Genomic DNA, 20291 nt, shown 5'->3' on the forward strand with positions numbered 1-20291 from the left:
CATCAATTAAAAATAAACTTGGGTAAAAATCCTTAAAATTGGTGATTACATTAAAAATTATAGATTTCAAATAGAATGCATAATCATTCATCACAATTCATCTGATAACACATAGTAGATTTGGTTGTGGATTCCCAACACTAACGATAGAAGCACACATAAACACCTGACTGGGAAGGTCAAGGGCTAGGTTCCACGTTGTGCAATGTGGATCAGGCCTGCTCATATTAGTACTGATGTTGTTGTGAGACTATCACAAGTAGGAGAATGCCCCTGCTCTATATTAGCTTTGTAAACAAGGAAGAGGGCACAGATCGAAATCCAGGGTCAGCTGTGCTAGCATGTAAATGTTAAAATATGACATTGTCAACATTATTTTTTTTTAACCCAAAGTTTTTGGATCAACCACTTTTCTGGGGTAGTGGCTGTCACAAAAAGTTGCTATTTAGCTAAATTTTGTTCCTTAATGGAGATAAAATTGTCAAAATGTCCAGAAGAAACTTATCACCAGGAAAATTCCATGACTCAAATACATGTATCACCAGCTTGCTCCCTTATTTTAAAACATTTTCCGCAGATATACAGTCATATGTCACACACTGAGAGTACTAAAGCTGAAATTGACAGGTTACCGAGCAAGAGCTGCAGAGTTGCCTCCCTTTGACCAACAATACCTTACTCTGTACCTTACTCACTATTCAGGATTATTCAAAGTTAAGAATGAGAATGATCTCATAGACATGTCATGCTTCTCATGCTCAGACACAATACTGTTTATTATGATGAACATAAAACATTAAAACATACCAAAAATTACATTGCTGACTTGGATGCTAAATCTTAACAATCTGCAAACACGTGTTACAAGCTTATTTTTTTAAATGAATAATATATAGACATATATGACAGGAGAGTGAAAAATGAAACAATTATTGCAACTAAACCAAGCAATGTTCCCATTGTTCGATGTTCATAAAAAAAACAATAACAGAATCAGATTACATGACAGAGCAGCATGCAGCCATGGCACCAAACGAATAACAGAATTTTCAGATAACTATTGTGGTCATGTTCTAAATGATCTAATTTAAAACAGAATAATGGTAAACGCTCATGACGATGTTGCTCAATTCATTAATACTACAGACATATAAACAAACATTAAACTTCTGTATCAAAGCTGGAAGCAGCTTATTCCTCATTAGAATATCAACCATAATGTCATCTGTGATGAACATAGCATTAACAGATATAGATATACAAAAGCAGAACACTATTACAAAAAGAATGAAATGAATATGCTAACCAACCCTGACAGCTGAATATCAACACTGATATTACTGCTCTTCCTAAAGCTAAAGCAACTCCCAGTGTAGAGTTACCTCACCATGCCAACTATACAACTCAACCTTTGATAGGGACACTGACATAATGGATTCTGTTATAAACCTAAAAAAACAGCTAAAGGGACTTTCAAATAAATTTCATATTATTTGTCACTGTGCTAAAAACGAGCCATTCCAAAGCAATTTCAATACTATTTGCATGACAACTTCTTCCAGCAATCAGTCCTGATACTTAGTTTATCCCTATGAAATGTTGAGTAGTATATAAGCCCCAAACCCATGTCCATGTGACAGCATGTTCGCAATGGCAATCAATATTTTCAGTTTTTACTATCAGTGAAAGACTTCGGACTAACACTATGAATAATATTTCAGTAATGCCACTTCGTATCAGCTTTATTAGGTAGCAGAGCCCTAAATCTCACAAGTGAGAGATATTGCCCTCTTAGGGAAATCAATAAGTATAGGTATGGTTTTGACAAATCAACATTTTATTCACTACACATCTCTGTCAATACTTGCAACATGAAATAATTCATACATGTGTAACGGTATATAACAATGGCTGTAGAAGGAATGGCAAAACAAATTCTTGCTCTTTTCCACGCATTAAACCGGAAAACATTCTGCATTAATATTGATGAACTCCAGACAAGACCAATACCACTAGGAGATGGTGTGTTCTTCGATTAATACAACTTTCTTGTATTCAGTGTGACACATGGCTTTAGTGTGTTTTTTGATTAATACAACTTTCTTGTATTCAGTGTGACACATGGCTTTAGTGTGTTTTTTATTAATACAACTTTCTTGTACTCAGTGTGACACATGGCTTTAGTGTGTTTTTTTATTAATACAACTTCTTTGTATTCAGTGTGACACATGACTTTAGTGTGTTTTGATTAATACAACTTTCTTGTATTCAGTGTGACACATGGCTTTAGTGTGTTTTTTGATTAATACAACTTCCTTGTATTCAGTGTGACACATGGCTTTAGTGGGTTTTTTTTATTAATACAACTTCCTTGTATTCAGTGTGACACATGGCTTTAGTGTGTTTTTTGATTAATACAACTTCTTTGTATTCAGTGTGACACATGACTTTAGTGTATTTTGATTAATACAACTTTCTTGTATTCAGTGTGACACATGGCTTTAGTGTGCTTTTTGATTAATACAACTTCCTTGTATTCAGTGAGACACATGGCTTTAGTGTGTGTTTTTTTATTAATACAACTTCCTTGTATTCAGTGTGACACATGGCTTTAGTGTGCTTTTTTATCAATACAACTTTCTTGTATTCAGTGTGACACATGGCTTTAGTGTGTTGTTTTATTAATACAACTTTCTTGTATTCAGTGTGACACATGGCTTTAGTGTGTTTTTTAATTAATACAACTTCTTTGTATTTCTTGTATTCAGTGTGACACATGGCTGTAGTGTTCTTCGATTAATGCAACTTTCTTGTATTCAGTGTGACACATGGCTTTAGGTTGGTTACTTTGTCCTTTTTGGGGCCCAAGGATGACTTTGGCAAAAAGTAATAAATAGTTCTGAAAATGCTCAAATACACAACTGCAGTCCTTACACAGACCCCTTAGTGTAGCTCGAAAACCATGTATAGATATGGCGAAGAAGATTTGAGCTGGTATAAGCTTACAACAGAAAATACTCCATTTGTTTAGGTAATCTCAGTAGGAAAGATATTACAAGTGAAAAACAGCCTTGCTTTATTACAATGTCATACCTGATACCTGGCTATGACTACACAATATTGTAAAACCACAATCAGTCATCCGAATATGGTGGGACTGAAAGAACAAGTGGTATCATAGACAGAATGAAAAAAAGATTTGATACCATCACAAAATATGTTACCACGGTAACAGAATCAGAAGCATGCCCATGTGACGCACATCACAATGTAACAACTGATCATAGTTTATGATCTGCTATATCAGACACCAAGAAGAAAAATAAGCATAATTCTACACAGAACATCACAAAAGTTCTCATAGCTCAGACAATATATTGTCAGCACTGTAATCATATCGTGTGTCTCAAGAGCTGAATGTCTCTAGAATCTCTCAGGAGCTTTCCTTTATCTTCCCTCAAAAGAAATGACTGTTTTGTAATAGTAAGTAATCAGATCTTAGGGACCATCTCAAGAGATATATGTGTCAGACGCGTGTTTCCAAACATGAATTGTATATAGTCAATATTGTATTATTTATAGACAATTTTGACCTTTTTTCATAAAAACTTAGAATTTATATTAAAAAATTTATCAAATGTTAATAGATGTCTCAAACACCAAATATCACCAAAGTCACTAGAAAGATTTCACATGTAAAACACATTCTTCAGTTTCTTTGGAACCGTGTAATGTATTACAAGTCTTCATGAAAATCTTGTTCCATAAAACAATTTTAAACACACACCATATGAAATGAAAACAATACAAAGTTGAGACACTGTAAAATGCCATAAGAACTTTTGATATGCCCCATACAACAAAACAGAAAGTAGGAATGTCAAGGCGACACTGTCACTTACTTTAGCGATGACATCATCCTGGTTAGGCAGAGAGTAAAAAGAAATCAGAGCCTGAGACAATTAGTTTGAGTCATGTGTTACCATGGTTACCAATGGGATTCCAGGTTACACACAGAGAAAAATTAAGCTCATAAGCAGCAGACAACATGACAATGATATGATACTGGCCCAGAACATTGTCTGACTTTTACTATTTTCACAAAAAAATATATTTAGTGTTATTCATAATTCATCCTCAATAAACTAATTCAAATGGACATAGATTCAATGCTCCTCCTAAAAACATGTTCAGTATAAATGTGTGATATGGCTTGCCCAAAGAGATTATTATTTGGCATAGACCATCAGGCCAGTGGGACCATGCAAGTGGGATGGGAGAAAAACTGAAGGAACAACATAAATGGAAGAGTCAATTTGACTGATCACTTTGGAGGACAGTCAGCAATGTTCTGGAAATGTCAAGCAAATGTAAGTCATGTGTGTCAGATAAGCAAAGGAATTTCACTATGCATCACTATCCTCATGCACAAAGTAGTCTTAGCGCTAGGATGGCAACAACCCAAGTATACACTATGCTTGTAGCAGTAAATTTGTTTAGCAGAAGGTCTTGGATTAGAAAGAGTCAGAAGACAGGATTTAGGGAGTACTGCTGTCTTTCTGAGACCAAGGACATTCCCCAAAACGAGTTGAAAAGGTTTTATCATCAAATGAAAATCCTGACATGAAAAGGGATTCATGAAAGCTGTAGTCACAACTTTCATCACGTAAACTGACCAAAAGTAAAAGTTGTTTCAAACTGTAGTTAGAAATATTCCTGCTCTTATTATCAGTCACCTGATTGCCTGGCTTTCCTACTTATTGTTGCAGGAAAACCAGACATGTTGTAAACGTGGATCGCACATCACATTCTAAAAAATCCACAAGCAATTGTAAGTATGATGCCTACAAACCTAGAAATACAACCTGGGCCAACCAGGATTGGATAAGCTGATGTTTTGGCTGGGGTCCACCAAAATATGGCTCTAGATTGTTCTGATTGACATGTAGGTTCAAAGCAAATGTCATATTAGAGATTGACTAAACTGAGAAGATGCTAACAAGCAGAAACCTTACCCCTTCACAAAACAGAATGATTTATTGAAGCAAAGCAAGACTGGAAACAAAATTTCAGGTTTGCAGTACCAATAATGCAACATCAATATGATCATAAAGATCACACTGAAAACCATGTCTACCACTTAAGCCACTGCTTAGTGACTAAGTTTAGTTTTATGCCGCACTCAGCAATACTCTAGCTATATGGCAGTGGCCTGTAAAAATTCAAGTCTGGACCAGACAATCCAGTGATCAACAGCATGAGTATCGATCCAGGCAACTGGGATTCAATGACATGACTCAACCAAGTCAGTGAGCCTAACCACCCTATCCCATAAGTCACCTTGGGTGACTATAGCATGGTTACTGAAGATCAATTCCAACTGAGACCTTCACTGGTCACTGCTCAAATAACACATGCAGATAGATGGTTTTGAAAAAAGTCAAGTACCTAATTACTTGAAAGAATCTTAATGGAATAAAGGGTATAAAACAGAAAAATGACAATTTGATAAAAGAATATGAAAAAAAATAATCACATTAACATGATTTTTTCTGGAGATGTTTGTGTTTAACTTGAAGAATAGGATATTTTCACTGATCATATCTTAAACAGTTTACATGTTCAGTTATTTGCCTTACATAATCAAAATTTGGCAGATAAAGGAAATACATTAGTTTCTATGACTAATTTCTGAGTTACTAAAACTTCAAAGTCAGCCATTTTGGTAAGGGAGATAACTTGTCATTCACAACAAAATAAAACCATTCAATATGAAATAAAAGTTTTGAAAACTCAAACCATTAAAAAAATGAATTAGGAAATATTATACTGTGACATAAAGGAAAGTTTCAGGACAAGTTATATGTTCAGGGAAGCTGAGAGCTGTTTAGGGTGGCTTTGGTTGGGGCATTCGTCACCACTTGCCCCTTTAGTAACCTCCTAAAAAACTCGTCCCCCCCCACTCGATGCTTGTAATGTGCAAAAATACGGCAAACCCATCAGAATGTGTGACAGGGAATAATAAGCAGAAACAAAAGCAGTAATACAATGTATGAGTACTTCAGTGATAATAAGTACCACAGGAGTCAAACAGGAACAGAGTTATTGTTCCTGCTTGAAGTAGTTCTGACCTTCCTACTCCAATATGAAATCCTTCTAGAGTCGCTAACTGGCTTGTCCCAGAATAACACAAGCTGGTCAATGCGGTTGGGGTAGGGAGGTGAATTGGATTTGGGAAGGGAGATCACTGAGGAGTAGTGAACATGCAGTCAAACAAATATCTTCATTACAGTGAACAATGCTAAACTGCAGCAATATTCCAGCTACATCCTGACAGTGAGAAAATAATCAGGTCTGGACCAGGGCCCCATTGCCATACACAATCTCAGCACAAAGGTGATCATTTCTCCTCCAGTCTAACATAGGCTTACAGTAATTTTAGTGCTGAAATTGCTTTTCGAACAGGACCCTGGTAAATCAGGAGCTTGTTTAACCCGTGGTGGAACAATGACACGAAATACATACTATCTTAAAAATCCTCATTTCTAGAGGGGAGACAAGGATGAGGGTTGAGCTGCCCTGGAATCCCATTGACAAAAAACTGAAACTGCCCTGTTCTCGATTGAATTAGTCATCATTCTTATTTTCGCAATTTGTTCAAGAGCTGATATAATACCATACTCATTAGAGAGGATACATTTATAAGCATTACTGAACACCAACATGTTATGTTGACCTTCACTTGAAAACTAATTGTTCTTATGAAAATATTTATCATTATTAGTTTCATGGGAAACATCACAAGAAGAATGATGATCATACAAATTGTTATTATCTCAGAAACTTGACAAACATGTAATCGTATTCTACTAACACACTGACAACTATCATGCTATTGGTGCATTACAAGGGTAGCCTCATTGTGTAGAATCCAGCCAACTTATATTTGCATTTTCAATTTTCATCAACATATAAAAATCTCTAGACAAAAAGTTTTATGGCTGTGTTACGGCTGTGCAACAGGCATTGCTGTTTTCTGCTGAGATCAGCAATATTTCAGCTACATCCAGGACCCTGTAAAAAAGTGAATGTGGATCTGTAAATCCAGTGGCTGAAATTATGAGTACCAGGGTAAGAGGACACCCAATCAGACAAGTCAGAACACCAGTGAGTATGGCTTTATGCCACTTTTAGACATACTTTTGTATAAGGGTGCACAAGTGACTGTTGAGCCACCATTTTGAAAACCAGATGTCATTTCAGGCAAATTTTGGAGCTAATGGATTAACATTATCATGAAGTAATTTCATGCAGGTTTTTCGCAACATACTCACAGGTTACATTTTTCTCCGATGGATTTTACTTTCAGCATGTCCAATTAACAAACATACATGGACTATTTTCACCTTGAACTACAGATCACATGCATTTGTTGTCATGACCTACAAACTGGACCCATTCCAAAAAGCAAATACAGTTTTATGACTGTAGTAAGTTTTTCTTGATGTATCAGATTTATGATTGTCTTACTGCCAAAAATGCTTTGTGGAATGGGGCCCTTGTGTATTTGCAGCTATAAAACAAAACAGAAAATGAATTTGCCAAATCAAAGAACTTATATGTTCTGACTAAGAAAAATTGCATGTGTATCTAGGATATAAAATAAAGTGCTACAGTTTTGAACTAGCTTAACGTGTGGCATAAACTACAGGGTTTTACCCCGCAGGGCATTCATGCTGTAACTATGACAACACAAAACACGAGAATCACAGAATTGTCAAACCTCAGTCTCAAACGACTGATACGGGTTGGCCTTGTTAGCAAAAGAAAAACAGTTTCAATTTCATGATTTCTTCTCAAAAAATGACATCAGTCTTGAAATCCATAGGGCCCCATTTTACAGAGGCTATTGTAGTAGTTCCAATGTGTTTACATAGACTTGCATAGCAATCCCCTTGTGAAATGTGCCAATTATCAATGAACAAGCACTTCTAAGAGTTTTTTACTGGATTTTGGAAAGCTAATATAAAACCATATGTGTCAGAGTACATTTACCATCTATTTTCAGTGTATTTTTGATACATCTAGTGTCATCCTTTTGTGGATGATATACAGATTAAAGGATCATGAAAAACAGTGACAATGTCACAAACATACAAATACAGTAGGGGTGACCCTACTATGGTCCGAACAGGAATCATGCTTAAACATAATGAAATCAGACTGTGTACCTGAGTTCGACAACAGTCACGTCTCTATGGAAATCTGACAACCCCTCCAGAGGTCACATCAGGTGAACTTTCAGTGAACTTTGATGGGATGATCTGAATTATGTATACATGGATTTCATGCCAGTTATACATCAGCTCTGTACAATAACTTGGATCCATTGTAGCCTTGAATTCAAAATTCTTTTTTCAACATACCTATACCCACACAGACAGGAGTCTTTTGATGTTATGACTCTTGAAATCATCCTGAGGTTAGCTGTACGCTGTTTTAGGCAACATTTCACTAATGTCATGGTCGGGTACACCAGAACTGGGCATTGTACCCATGTAGGGAATTGAACCCGGGTATTCCACATGACATGGAGCGAATGCTTAACCACTGGGCTACCCCATCACCACTTAGAAATGATAAAGCATTTGATATGTTCTCAATTTTAAAATGGCACAGCCTTTGTTATTCACATCAGGAACTGTCTAGAGCTGAATACAGAATTCAAACAAAGTCATAACCCTACACTGTTTGACTAATTTGAAAGTTCGTCTGACATGATGTTCTATGGAGCAGCCCTACCATCTTCAACACATCAACAAAATGAAAAAAAAAAATCAGACTTTATTCAAAATGACCAACCCACTACTAATCTGAACCATGCATAATAAAATGCAGGAAATAAATTTTGGGAAAATGTGATAAAATATAAATAAGAAGAACGGAATCAATTCCTGTAGTTTAACATGAGTAATAAATATAATTCCAATAAACAAAATCTAAAGGGGGCAAAGACTCCATTTTTAGATAAGAACAGTGTGTCCGTTGTCCGTTATATACCAGTACATAGTAAAAATGTCTGGTAACTTCAAAGGCTCTTCAAAAGATTATGTTTTTACAATAACATTGAGGTGTTGTCAAACACAAAATAACCATTTTTGAAAACCCCAAGATAAAAATAGCAGCATTGGCACTTTGCAATACCTTATTCATTTCTGACTGGTTGTTAGGGGTGCAATGATCACTTGAACGATAAAATTTATAAATGACCTGAATTTGAAATGCTATCCGGTCAATGTCCAGCTATTAAAAATTGCCAGCGGAAACACTGTAAGCAGCACCAAATTTTCTCTTGAGTCATATTTTAGAAGGAAACAAATGAGATTTTGAAAGTTATACTTGTAAAAAAATGAAATCAAAATAACACGAGTCCACTGATATTTTTCAGTATTGCAAGACAAAACTAACAGATTTGAGCATTTCCAGTACCCAATATCATAAAATATATTGAAATATGGTGAAAATAAACAGGAAAAAAAATACGAAATGCCGCAAGTATTTACATTTTGTACATGCCATACCCAATACATATTTTCTTGTCCTAACTCAGTTGGAATCTCTTTACACCAGAAATCTTAATTCCACAAGAAAGAAACAGTGGAAGCACATACATGTACAATGACATGCACTTTAACTGGAACTGTTGCATATTCATAAATTATGCAAATATATGCAAATTAGATGACAACTTACATATGAGGCCTCAGGAGAAGTCTTGTAAATCAAATAATTAATTCAATGAGAGTTAGATGTTACAGCGTAGGATGAATAAACGACATGGGGATAGTAATATAGAATACCAGACCATATCAGCAATATCACATGCTTATCACGTAATATGAGAGAGAGAAGGGTTACAAGGAGAAAGAATTGTCATTACTCTAACACAAAGAATCTATTCTGTATAGATCAATGCTGTGGAACATACACTTATCAAGAGAGTAACAGTAGCTGTAACAAACTATGAATGATGACAATGTCAGTCTGCATTAGACCATTGATATATCAATAATGATACTAAACAGGCTATATAGAAGATGAATATCCCATTGTGTAAAAAGGACAACAGTATGCTTGAAAATAGGACTATTATTCATGAGAAGATCAGACACAGTTAATCACATATATATTGAAGCAAGCAACATGGATGCATGAATACTGAAAGGAATGATGTCACATGATGTTTCAAACATGTTGGTCCAGGTTTCTTTTTTTCTGACTTCTCCAGTCTGTGCATCGCATGTGCAAGATGCAAAGGAAACAAACAGTTGTTTCAATAGTCATTGGTGAGCAGTGAGTGAGTATGTTTAGTTTTATGCTGCTTTTACAACATCCAGGGACACTTGAAATGGGCTTCACAGATTGTACCCATACAGGACTTGAACCTGGGTCTTCAACATGATGAGTGAATCTTTAACCAGTTGGCTACCCCAGTGCTCTGTGGGACAGTCAGTAAATACATTAAAGTTACCGGTACTTGACATTCTGACCAAGCGTGTACCTGTCTCATTCCAGTCATTCCAGCGAGAAAAAGCAGTTTTTTTTATGCTGCTTTTACAACATCCAGGGACACTTGAAATGGGCTTCACAGATTGTACCCATACAGGACTTGAACCTGGGTCTTCAACATGATGAGTGAATCTTTAACCAGTTGGCTACCCCAGTGCTCTGTGGGACAGTCAGTAAATACATTAAAGTTACCGGTACTTGACATTCTGACCAAGCGTGTACCTGTCTCATTCCAGTCATTCCAGCGAGAAAAAGCAGTTTTTTTTATGAAAAACAACACAACCTCCATATCATACACAAGAAATATGCTACTTTAAATTTGGTCGCTTTATCTTTTTCTCCATTCTGTCACCAAATACCTTGGGTAAAGATTCCTGTAAACACATTATACTGATCAGGCCAAATTCTCCATGACACCATTTCCAAGCTTATACATTCACTGTCAAAGTCAGAAGTGGGATAAAAAACTGACCAGTCCTTGATACATCATGTGACATGTCATGTGATCAGGTCACATGACCAATATACCCTCACCTGTTGCTGGGCAGTGGTGGACTTGGCTTTCCTCAGTCGACTCTTGCATGCATCAAGGTCAAGGCGTTTGTTCTCCAGAAGCTTACGCTCTTTCTACAAAATGCATAGTGAGGGATGAAAAAATGAATGGAAGTTGAAGATAAGAACTCCTTATGACTCCTTCAGCTGACAAAGGCTTTTAAGATTTGATCATGTTTGAGGACAGACTGTTTCAAATTTTGGTGAGCATACAGACATGATTGAGGAATGTTCCAATACTAATTTAACAAAAAAGTGTTACTGATACATCTACAGGGAAAAATGAGAGGCCATGTGCTTCTCTCAAATATGTTTCGGCATCTGTTTGAACATGTTTACAAAACCCCAGATCCTTAGTGTCTCCACAGATTTTTTCTACAGATTGACAGGGCTCCAACAAAACACGCTCCAACTCAGGTCTTACAGAATATTGCAGCTCCTACAAATCTACAAAACATACGCACGGCTCCTACAAAATATCAACAGAGCTCAAAAAAGCTCCAGATGTACACCTACAGATCTCTCAAAACCTGCATACATCTCCTACATGACATCAAAAGATGTCCCTCCCATAGATACAGGTCTCCGACAGAACTCAAATGGATCTCCAACAGAGGTTTAACAGATCTTCAGAGCTTCAACCAATCTACAGACATCAACAGAACTCCTACAGATGTCCTAGCGAATCTCGGACTGGACGCCTACCATGATGGTCTTCATGTCGCCCTCCAGGAAGTTCTTGAGTGGTGTAAGGAAGTTGTTCACTGTGGACTGGACATACTCTCTCTCTGCATTGCCGATTCGCATCTGAGCCTGGCCAGACTTGATCAAGGCATTACCTGAAGGCAAAAACACTACATGTGACTATCATAATCAAGGGCATGTGATATCATTGTTTATCTTACCTTCATGTAAAACACTTTAATTTCATTGGGTAATGACACTTAAAGTTTCCAAGTTACCTCTCGCAAGAGGGTGACAACTACAAACATTACCTGCTGTCATGAGCACCACCAATGCCCCCCAAAAGTTCTATCTCTAACAGTCTTATGACAGATTGGTTGACAATGCTACAAAGATACCTGTACATCAGACCATATTACCCTCAAGAGAAGCATACAACTTACACCAAGACATCAAGGGTTTACGAACTGCACCATTTTGGGAAGTGCCTCAACCATAAGGCTACACTACCTAGCAGTTACCACCAGAGCTACCATGCTGTGTGCTAACATGTTGGTTGGCTGGTTAGTTGTAAAATGCCACAATATTCCAGTTATATGGCAGAGGTATGTAAATAATCCAGTATGGACAAGACAAGTCTGAAGATCAACAGCATGGGCATCAATCTACGCAATATTGGCATACCATGACATGTGTCAACCAGGTCAACGAGCCTATCCACCCTATCTGTTACTGACCTCTTACAGTAAGCATGGTTGCTGAATTCTCTATCCCCGATCTTCACAAACATCAGACCAAGGAACTAACTCTGGAGAGCATTGAGTGAAATAACTTGTGTCTGTGCATGCCACTGTTTAACGCTACACTTCTAATTGTAAGAGGCTGGAAGAGGCACAAACCATAGTGAATGATATTATGAGTATCAATGTCCCCTTAAGTGAACACAGTCACACCTTGGAAATACTTAAAAACATGACTGAATCATGTATACAACTTATATATAATAGTTAGAATGTCACTGATGAGTCTTTTCAGAGTTGCAACATAGCATTTAAAACAAATTGGTAAGTTCAAATTGATCACACTTGGCCAGTTATTGATCAGTGGTAAATCAATACGATATATCAGCTTGATCATGCTTATCTTGAACACATCTTTGCTTTTTGCATCCCGAACCTTTTCAACCTATTATGCTGAATTTCAAAATCCTCAATTCTGGCAAAAATGCCTGTTGTTAATTCTATCAAATCCCAGCACTTCACAAGTACCCTTAAACCAATTCCCTCAGCTCTGAAGCTGCGAGCACCAAGTATTTCATTGATCTTATGAAATACTAAGGAAAAATGTCCCTATCGATTGGGCAGCCTTTACAGTGAGCCAATTAGCTCATTAAGGACTCTTAACCCAGTTTCATGACTACCCAAAACATTACATCAGTATTTAATTAGACATAAACATCAGCGTGCCCTCACCTTCTGTGATCCTCAACTCGAGTAATTAAGCTTAGAGACAGTTATCTGTGTGAAGCTAACAAGATGACTTGCTTATGCCTCACAACCACGCATGCTTTGATTACACAAGTAAGCATTTATTTTTATTTATTCAGGGGTTTGGGCACAAAAGAATCAATTACTGAATAAGTGATATGGGTCTAGATTTTGGAAGGGGTTGGTTTTTTTGACAGTTTTATATTGTACATCAATTTCTAAGATATGCACTGTCCGTCTTGCCAAACATTCAAAAAGGTATCTTAAAATTTGGTAATGTCGCGAGTATCGAAACTAAACGCTTATGAAATCATGAAAATGGCCATTATTTACAGCACAGTATGGTGTGGTGGGGTCGCCTATCACTTGTCATGCTAAAGATTCCACACATGGGTACAATGTGTGAAGCCCATTTCTGGGGTTCCCTGTCATGATATTGTTGGAATATTGCTAAAAAATACCTATAGACACCCCCCCTAAACAATAATCACTCACTCACTCCAGCAGTAACTGTCCAGAAGCTACCAAAGATCCACCTGTGATTGGTAGACTGGTTATCGATACAGCTCATAAGGATAAATAATCATCAACAAAATACTGATCATCAATAAATATCGGAGAAATAAATTTGAGTAAAAATGCTAAGAACATCTGACAGAAATGAATATATTTCACTGGTAAGCGGTGAGATGTATTAGCATGAATTACCAAGAAAAACAGCATCGTGAACATATTTCAAAAGATGCCTATGAATTAAGACCTAACTTTGTGTATTGTGTGAGCAAATTCAAACTTAATTTATCGCTAAAGTTTGTATGTGATTTCATCGATGACTGAATTTTCATATCAATAATCATTACTATTTTTTTTCCTATTGATGACATTTACAGCCCTTGGGATGTCACGCATACTGGTTATTCTTCATGAACATCACCTGAACAAGAAGGCTGATGAATGAGAAAACAATTTTCATATCTACCTGCCTACCATGTCATCACCAGTAATTATCTAAGGGAAAGTACTCTCTCTTTACTGCCTGTAAACCTAGAAAAGGTTTGTACATGAACGATTCCAAATGCTATTATCTGTACGATCCTTTCAGGGTGATACCTAAACAGTTGCCGAAAATAGCATTTTCGTCAATATTCAAGGATGTCAGCTTACAGAAATATTTTTCATGGTAACCATGTCATTAGAAAGCCCTAAACATATATATATATATACTGCAGGTGAAATATCTGTTTTATGTGGATTTTTGTTTATTGAGGGATCAGTGTCAGTGACTGGGGAATTTTGTAAGTCCCACCAAATGCTAAACAGTAACTGTTGTCTGATTAGTTAAATGAGTTCGACCATCTCGCGTTTGATTGGACGACCATAGGTCACTCAAAGGTTACCTAAAGCAACCTCCTACTAGGTTTTGTTAGACTCAGTAGGGGAGTGTAACGAAAAGTACTGAGACAAAGTTTACTTTGACTGTATTCTTTCCATGGTTAGTTTCCTGAAACCTTTTTATTTTGCTGGGTTTAACAGTGAGCCTGGAGAGGTTTAGTCATCACAACGGTCATGTACACCAGTACCAGAGCAATAAACCATCACACTATAGATGGTATAGATATAGAACTGGATGACTTGTACATGGCTCAGGATAACCCAGATATAGAGTTGGATGACTTGTACATGGCTCAGGATAACCCAGATATAGAGTTGGACGACTTGTACATGGCTCAGGATAACCCAGATATAGAACTGGATGACTTGTACATGGCTCAGGATAACCCAGATATAGAGTTGGATGACTTGTACATGGCTCAGGATAACCCAGATATAGAGTTGGATGACTTGTACATGGCTCAGGATAACCCAGATATAGAGTAGGATGACTTGTACATGGCTCAGGATAACCCAGATATAGAGTTGGATGACTTGTACATAGCTCAGGATAACCCAGATATAGAGTAGGATGACTTGTACATGGCTCAGGATAACCCAGATACAGAGTAGGATGACTTGTACATGGCTCAGGATAACCCAGATATAGAGTAGGATGACTTGTATATGGCTCAGGATAACCCAGATATAGAGGATGACTTGTACATGGCTCAGGATAACCCAGATATAGAGTTGGATGACTTGTACATGGCTCAGGATAACCCAGATATAGAGTAGGATGACTTGTACATGGCTCAGGATAACCCAGATATAGAGTAGGATGACTTGTACATGGCTCAGGATAACCCAGATATAGAGTTGGATGACTTGTACATAGCTCAGGATAACCCAGATATAGAGTAGGATGAGTCGTAGATGGCTCAGGATAACCCAGATATAGAGTTGGATGACTTGTACATGGCTCAGGATAACCCAGATATAGAGTTGGATGACTTGTACATAGCTCAGGATAACCCAGATATAGAGTTGGATGACTTGTACATGGCTCAGGATAACCCAGATATAGAGTAGGATGACTTGTACATGGCTCAGGATAACCCAGATATAGAGTAGGATGACTTGTACATGGCTCAGGATAACCCAGATATAGAGTTGGATGACTTGTACATAGCTCAGGATAACCCAGATATAGAGTAGGATGACTTGCACATGGCTCAGGATAACCCAGATATAGAGTTGGATGACTTGTACATGGCTCAGGATAACCCAAATATAGAGTAGGATGACTTGTACATGGCTCAGGATAACCCAGATATAGAGTAGGATGACTTGTACATGGCTCAGGATAACCCAAATATAGAGTTGGATGACTTGTACATGGCTCAGGATAACCCAGATATAGAGTTGGATGACTTGTACATGGCTCAGGATAACCCAGATATAGAGTAGGATGACTTGTACATAGCTCAGGATAACCCAGATATAGAGTAGGATGACTTGTACATGGCTCAGGATAACCCAGATATAGAGTTGGATGACTTGTACATAGCTCAGGATAACCCAGATATAGAGTTGGATGACTTGCACATGGCTCAGGATAACCCAGATATAGAGTTGGATGACTTGTACATGGCTCAGGATAACCCAGATATAGAGTAGGATGACTTGTACATGGCTCAGGATAACCCAGATATAGAGTAGGATGACTTGTACATGGCTCAGGATAACCCAGATATAGAGTTGGATGACTTGTACATGGCTCAGGATAACCCAGATATAGAGTTGGATGACTTGTACATGGCTCAGGATAACCCAGATATAGAACTGGATGACTTGTACATGGCTCAGGATAACCCAGATATAGAGTTGGATGACTTGTCCATGGCTCAGGATAACCCAGATATAGAGTAGGATGACTTGTACATGGCTCAGGATAACCCAGACATAGAGTTGGATGACTTGTACATGGCTCAGGATAACCCAGATATAGAGTTGGATGACTTGTACATGGCTCAGGATAACCCAGATATAGAGTAGGATGACTTGGACATGGCTCAGGATAACCCAGATATAGAGTAGGATGACTTGTACATGGCTCAGGATAACCCAGATATAGAGTTGGATGACTTGTACATAGCTCAGGATAACCCAGATATAGAGTAGGATGACTTGTACATGGCTCAGGATAACCCAGATATAGAGTAGGATGACTTGTACATGGCTCAGGATAACCCAGATATAGAGTAGGATGACTTGTACATGGCTCAGGATAACCCAGATATAGAGTTGGATGACTTGTACATGGCTCAGGATAACCCAGATATAGAGTAGGATGACTTGTACATAGCTCAGGATAACCCAGATATAGAGTTGGATGACTTGTACATGGCTCAGGATAACCCAGATATAGAGTTGGATGACTTGTACATGGCTCAGGATAACCCAGATATAGAGTAGGATGACTTGTACATGGCTCAGGATAACCCAGATATAGAGTAGGATGACTTGTACATGGCTCAGGATAACCCAGATATAGAGTTGGATGACTTGTACATAGCTCAGGATAACCCAGATATAGAGTAGGATGACTTGTACATAGCTCAGGATAACCCAGATATAGAGTAGGATGTGTCGTAGATGGTGTTCAATAACTCAAAGGTGGTATCAGATATTAATTTAGATAATCCATACATAAGTGTGCGATCAAACATAGATGTTACAATTCTCAATATTCTCAAAGGTTGCAGCATTTAAGAAAAGATCATAGTGTCAGATAACCCACTTCTCCAGCTTGTTGAACAAAACAATTCAGTCAATGGCTAGGAATATGAAGTTTCAGTGTGAACCCTTGCTCCTTGTTCCTGAACACAATGAGGCAGCTGTTACAGCATTATGAATACTGTAAACTTGGTGCTCACATGATGCGTCATCTCAGTATGACTGTTTCCAAAATGATGATGAAAGCAGGGAGAGTGAATCAAAGTCAACTGCACAAACAACAATTCTGCAGTAATATAGTGGTATGATTTTAACAAAGACATTTCTTGTCATGTCAGTGAATGCGACTCTGGATCTGTGAACTGTTGTGGTATGCATGGTGCTGGCATATTTTTTAACCTATAAATGTCATATGAGTTTGTGATTTGAACACACAAACACTGGTTTCAGGCAACCCAAGGGAATGACAGCTTCTTCACAAGAACACCGAATGTGAACATATAACGACCATTGAAAAACCACAGACTGCCTAGGGTTGTGAAGAAATAACAATTTGACCAATAGGAAAATGCAAATACATATTTAATGTTTTGTAGAAAAAAATCTTCTGAGTGAGTAAGTGAACAACATATGCAGTTATGTTCAGTGTTTAAAATAAAATGTACAGTTGTGTCTAATGTTTTGAAGAATATATTATTATGTGTATGGTTATGAAGGAAGCATCAACCACAACATGAGTGGTTATTGATGATCCATTTACAGACAGTAACAAATAAAATTAGAGTGAGACATTTGTTAAGGGCTACTGATGAAAATATACATTTAAGGAGCATCATCTATTTACTACAAAACCATTCATTTAAAAAAAAAAAAATCTCAGCCACATATTAGTAGACGAGAGGTTCAATGAACGCTCCGGGACTCTCGATCAGGTAATTGCTGGCATATCAAAAAACACATTTCTGCCTAATAACAGTATTAGCCATGCAAACAGTTTTCTTCTCCCGAATGTGAACCAACCCAAACAGCCAGTGCATAGGAAAAGCTATTTAATTACAATCGGAACTGAGCCATTCCCAACAGGTTGTGATTAATCCACTGTGGGCATCTGCCTGGCTATGTCGCATGGTTCGGACTTTCCTTGCATTGCTTCGTGAGAAACTGTGAAACTGGCCAATCAATATTGAGAGTTTTGGTTTCTGAGGCCTGATCAGCGATCACTGCAATGGCAGTCAAGTTAAATAAATTCCGACGGTGCAGGTTAAGTGGCGGATAAGAGAACATTTCTAAGGCGAATTGTTCTCACTTTCGCGTCCAGGTTCATGAGCTACTTTCAACTGATTTTGCATGAATCGACTGAAAAAACACTTCTTGAAATCTGAAGCAAATTTGTTAGCTCAATATTGTAAAAACAAGAATTAGAGGTTATTTTGATTCTGTACGGTTTTCTTGAGAACAGGATCAGCGACTCTAAACATACAGAATTTTAGACAGAAGTGATTTTCTACATCCATTTTTGACCACTGAATGAACCCAAATGACCACTAAACATATCAACTGAGTTTTCTTTCAAGATGAATACAGAGAGATAAAAGGTTCAGCTGAGGTCATGTAATATACTCTCAAACCCAGCTTTTGTTTTTCAGATCATTCAAATGAAAAAGACCTTCAGCAGGTTGAAATGAAAGTATAAGAAATATTGCTTGAAACCTGGTTTAGAAAACAAATTTCTGATCCATACAATTTTCTAATCTCACTATTTAGATCCTTTAATTCATCAAGGATAACTTTACATGATTATTTTTTTTATTGCTAAGGATTAAAAATGCTGGAATTACAGTTTCACATCAGCCTTTCGGTCAATATCAAATAATAAATATAATCATAAAAAAAATACATTATTCTGAAAGCAAAATAATAAAATGCATACTTCTTTGAAGGAAAAGGTTATATGAACCAATCAGAATAAAGAGTAAAGCCTGACAAGAGACAGAGTAAGTGATCTGCTTTGATACATGAGATGGGGCATTAATGATCGAGGACTTCAACCAGAATAATACCAAATCCATAGCAGAATTCCTTTTTATATTTTTTCAGCTTATTTTCATTGTGTTCATGTATTTTGGTTCAAGCTGCGGGATGGGTTTGGGTCAGACTGAAGTCACTGTCCTGGACCAGACATTCAGTATTTATGTAGATTTTTCCTCTGGTCTACAGAATTACTGACCTTGGAGGACAACAGAATTTGAATTTTGCTGCGATCAATACAGTAATAGAGCTATTTGGCATGAATTGTTTGCATATAGCCTGGAACTCCTGTTGTGAGAATCAAAAATGTGAAACTCAGCATTAATTATTCTTGCTCTGTTTTCTTTTCATAGCAGTTTTCAATGTTTGTTTTAACTGTCTATCATGTTTGAATTATGACAGATCTGATTTAGCTGTCTTTCCAAAATGATTTATATAGCTTAACTTAGCTCTCTCTAATGACTTATTCTACAGATGTGTCTGTCTCACCTGAATGATTACTGTACAGCTTCATTCAGCTCTCTCTAGTGATTGATTCTATTGATTCTCCTGATTGATTACTACAGAGTTTGATTTTGCTAACAATTGATGATTAAGTTGTTTCTCCCGCCTGATTACTGTACAGTTGGATTGAGCTCTCTAACGATTGATTTTAATGATTTAGTTGCCTCTAATGACTGATAACTGTACAGTTTGAATCAGCTAACGGTTGATTCTAACGATTTAGTTGCCTCTAATGACTGATAACTGTACAGTTTGAATTAGCTATCGATTGATTCTCATGATTTAGTTGCCTCTGATAACTGATAACTGTACAGTTTGAATTAGCTAATGATTGATTCTCATGATTTAGTTGCATCA

At 37.2% G+C, this 20291-nt stretch overlaps 1 protein-coding gene across 3 annotated transcripts in view; it reads right to left on the reverse strand.

Moving 5' to 3' along the window:
* The window catches only part of LOC137273414 (endophilin-B1-like), a 53565-nt gene that overhangs the window by 12742 nt on the left and 20532 nt on the right, over positions 1-20291 (reverse strand). Inside the window, exons 4-7 of one of the 3 annotated variants that reach the window (XM_067806093.1) lie at positions 11827-11960; positions 11104-11196; positions 9754-9774; positions 3903-3920 (exon numbers count right to left, since the gene is read on the reverse strand). In XM_067806093.1, the coding sequence (XP_067662194.1) occupies positions 3903-3920; positions 9754-9774; positions 11104-11196; positions 11827-11960 (266 nt within the window). The remainder of the gene's footprint in view (positions 1-3902; positions 3921-9753; positions 9775-11103; positions 11197-11826; positions 11961-20291) is intronic. The other 2 variants (XM_067806095.1, XM_067806096.1) reach the window with 2 other exon arrangements.

The sequence above is a fragment of the Haliotis asinina genome, chromosome 2, assembly GCF_037392515.1.
Source record: "Haliotis asinina isolate JCU_RB_2024 chromosome 2, JCU_Hal_asi_v2, whole genome shotgun sequence".
NCBI classification, from domain to species: Eukaryota; Metazoa; Mollusca; class Gastropoda; order Lepetellida; family Haliotidae; genus Haliotis; species Haliotis asinina.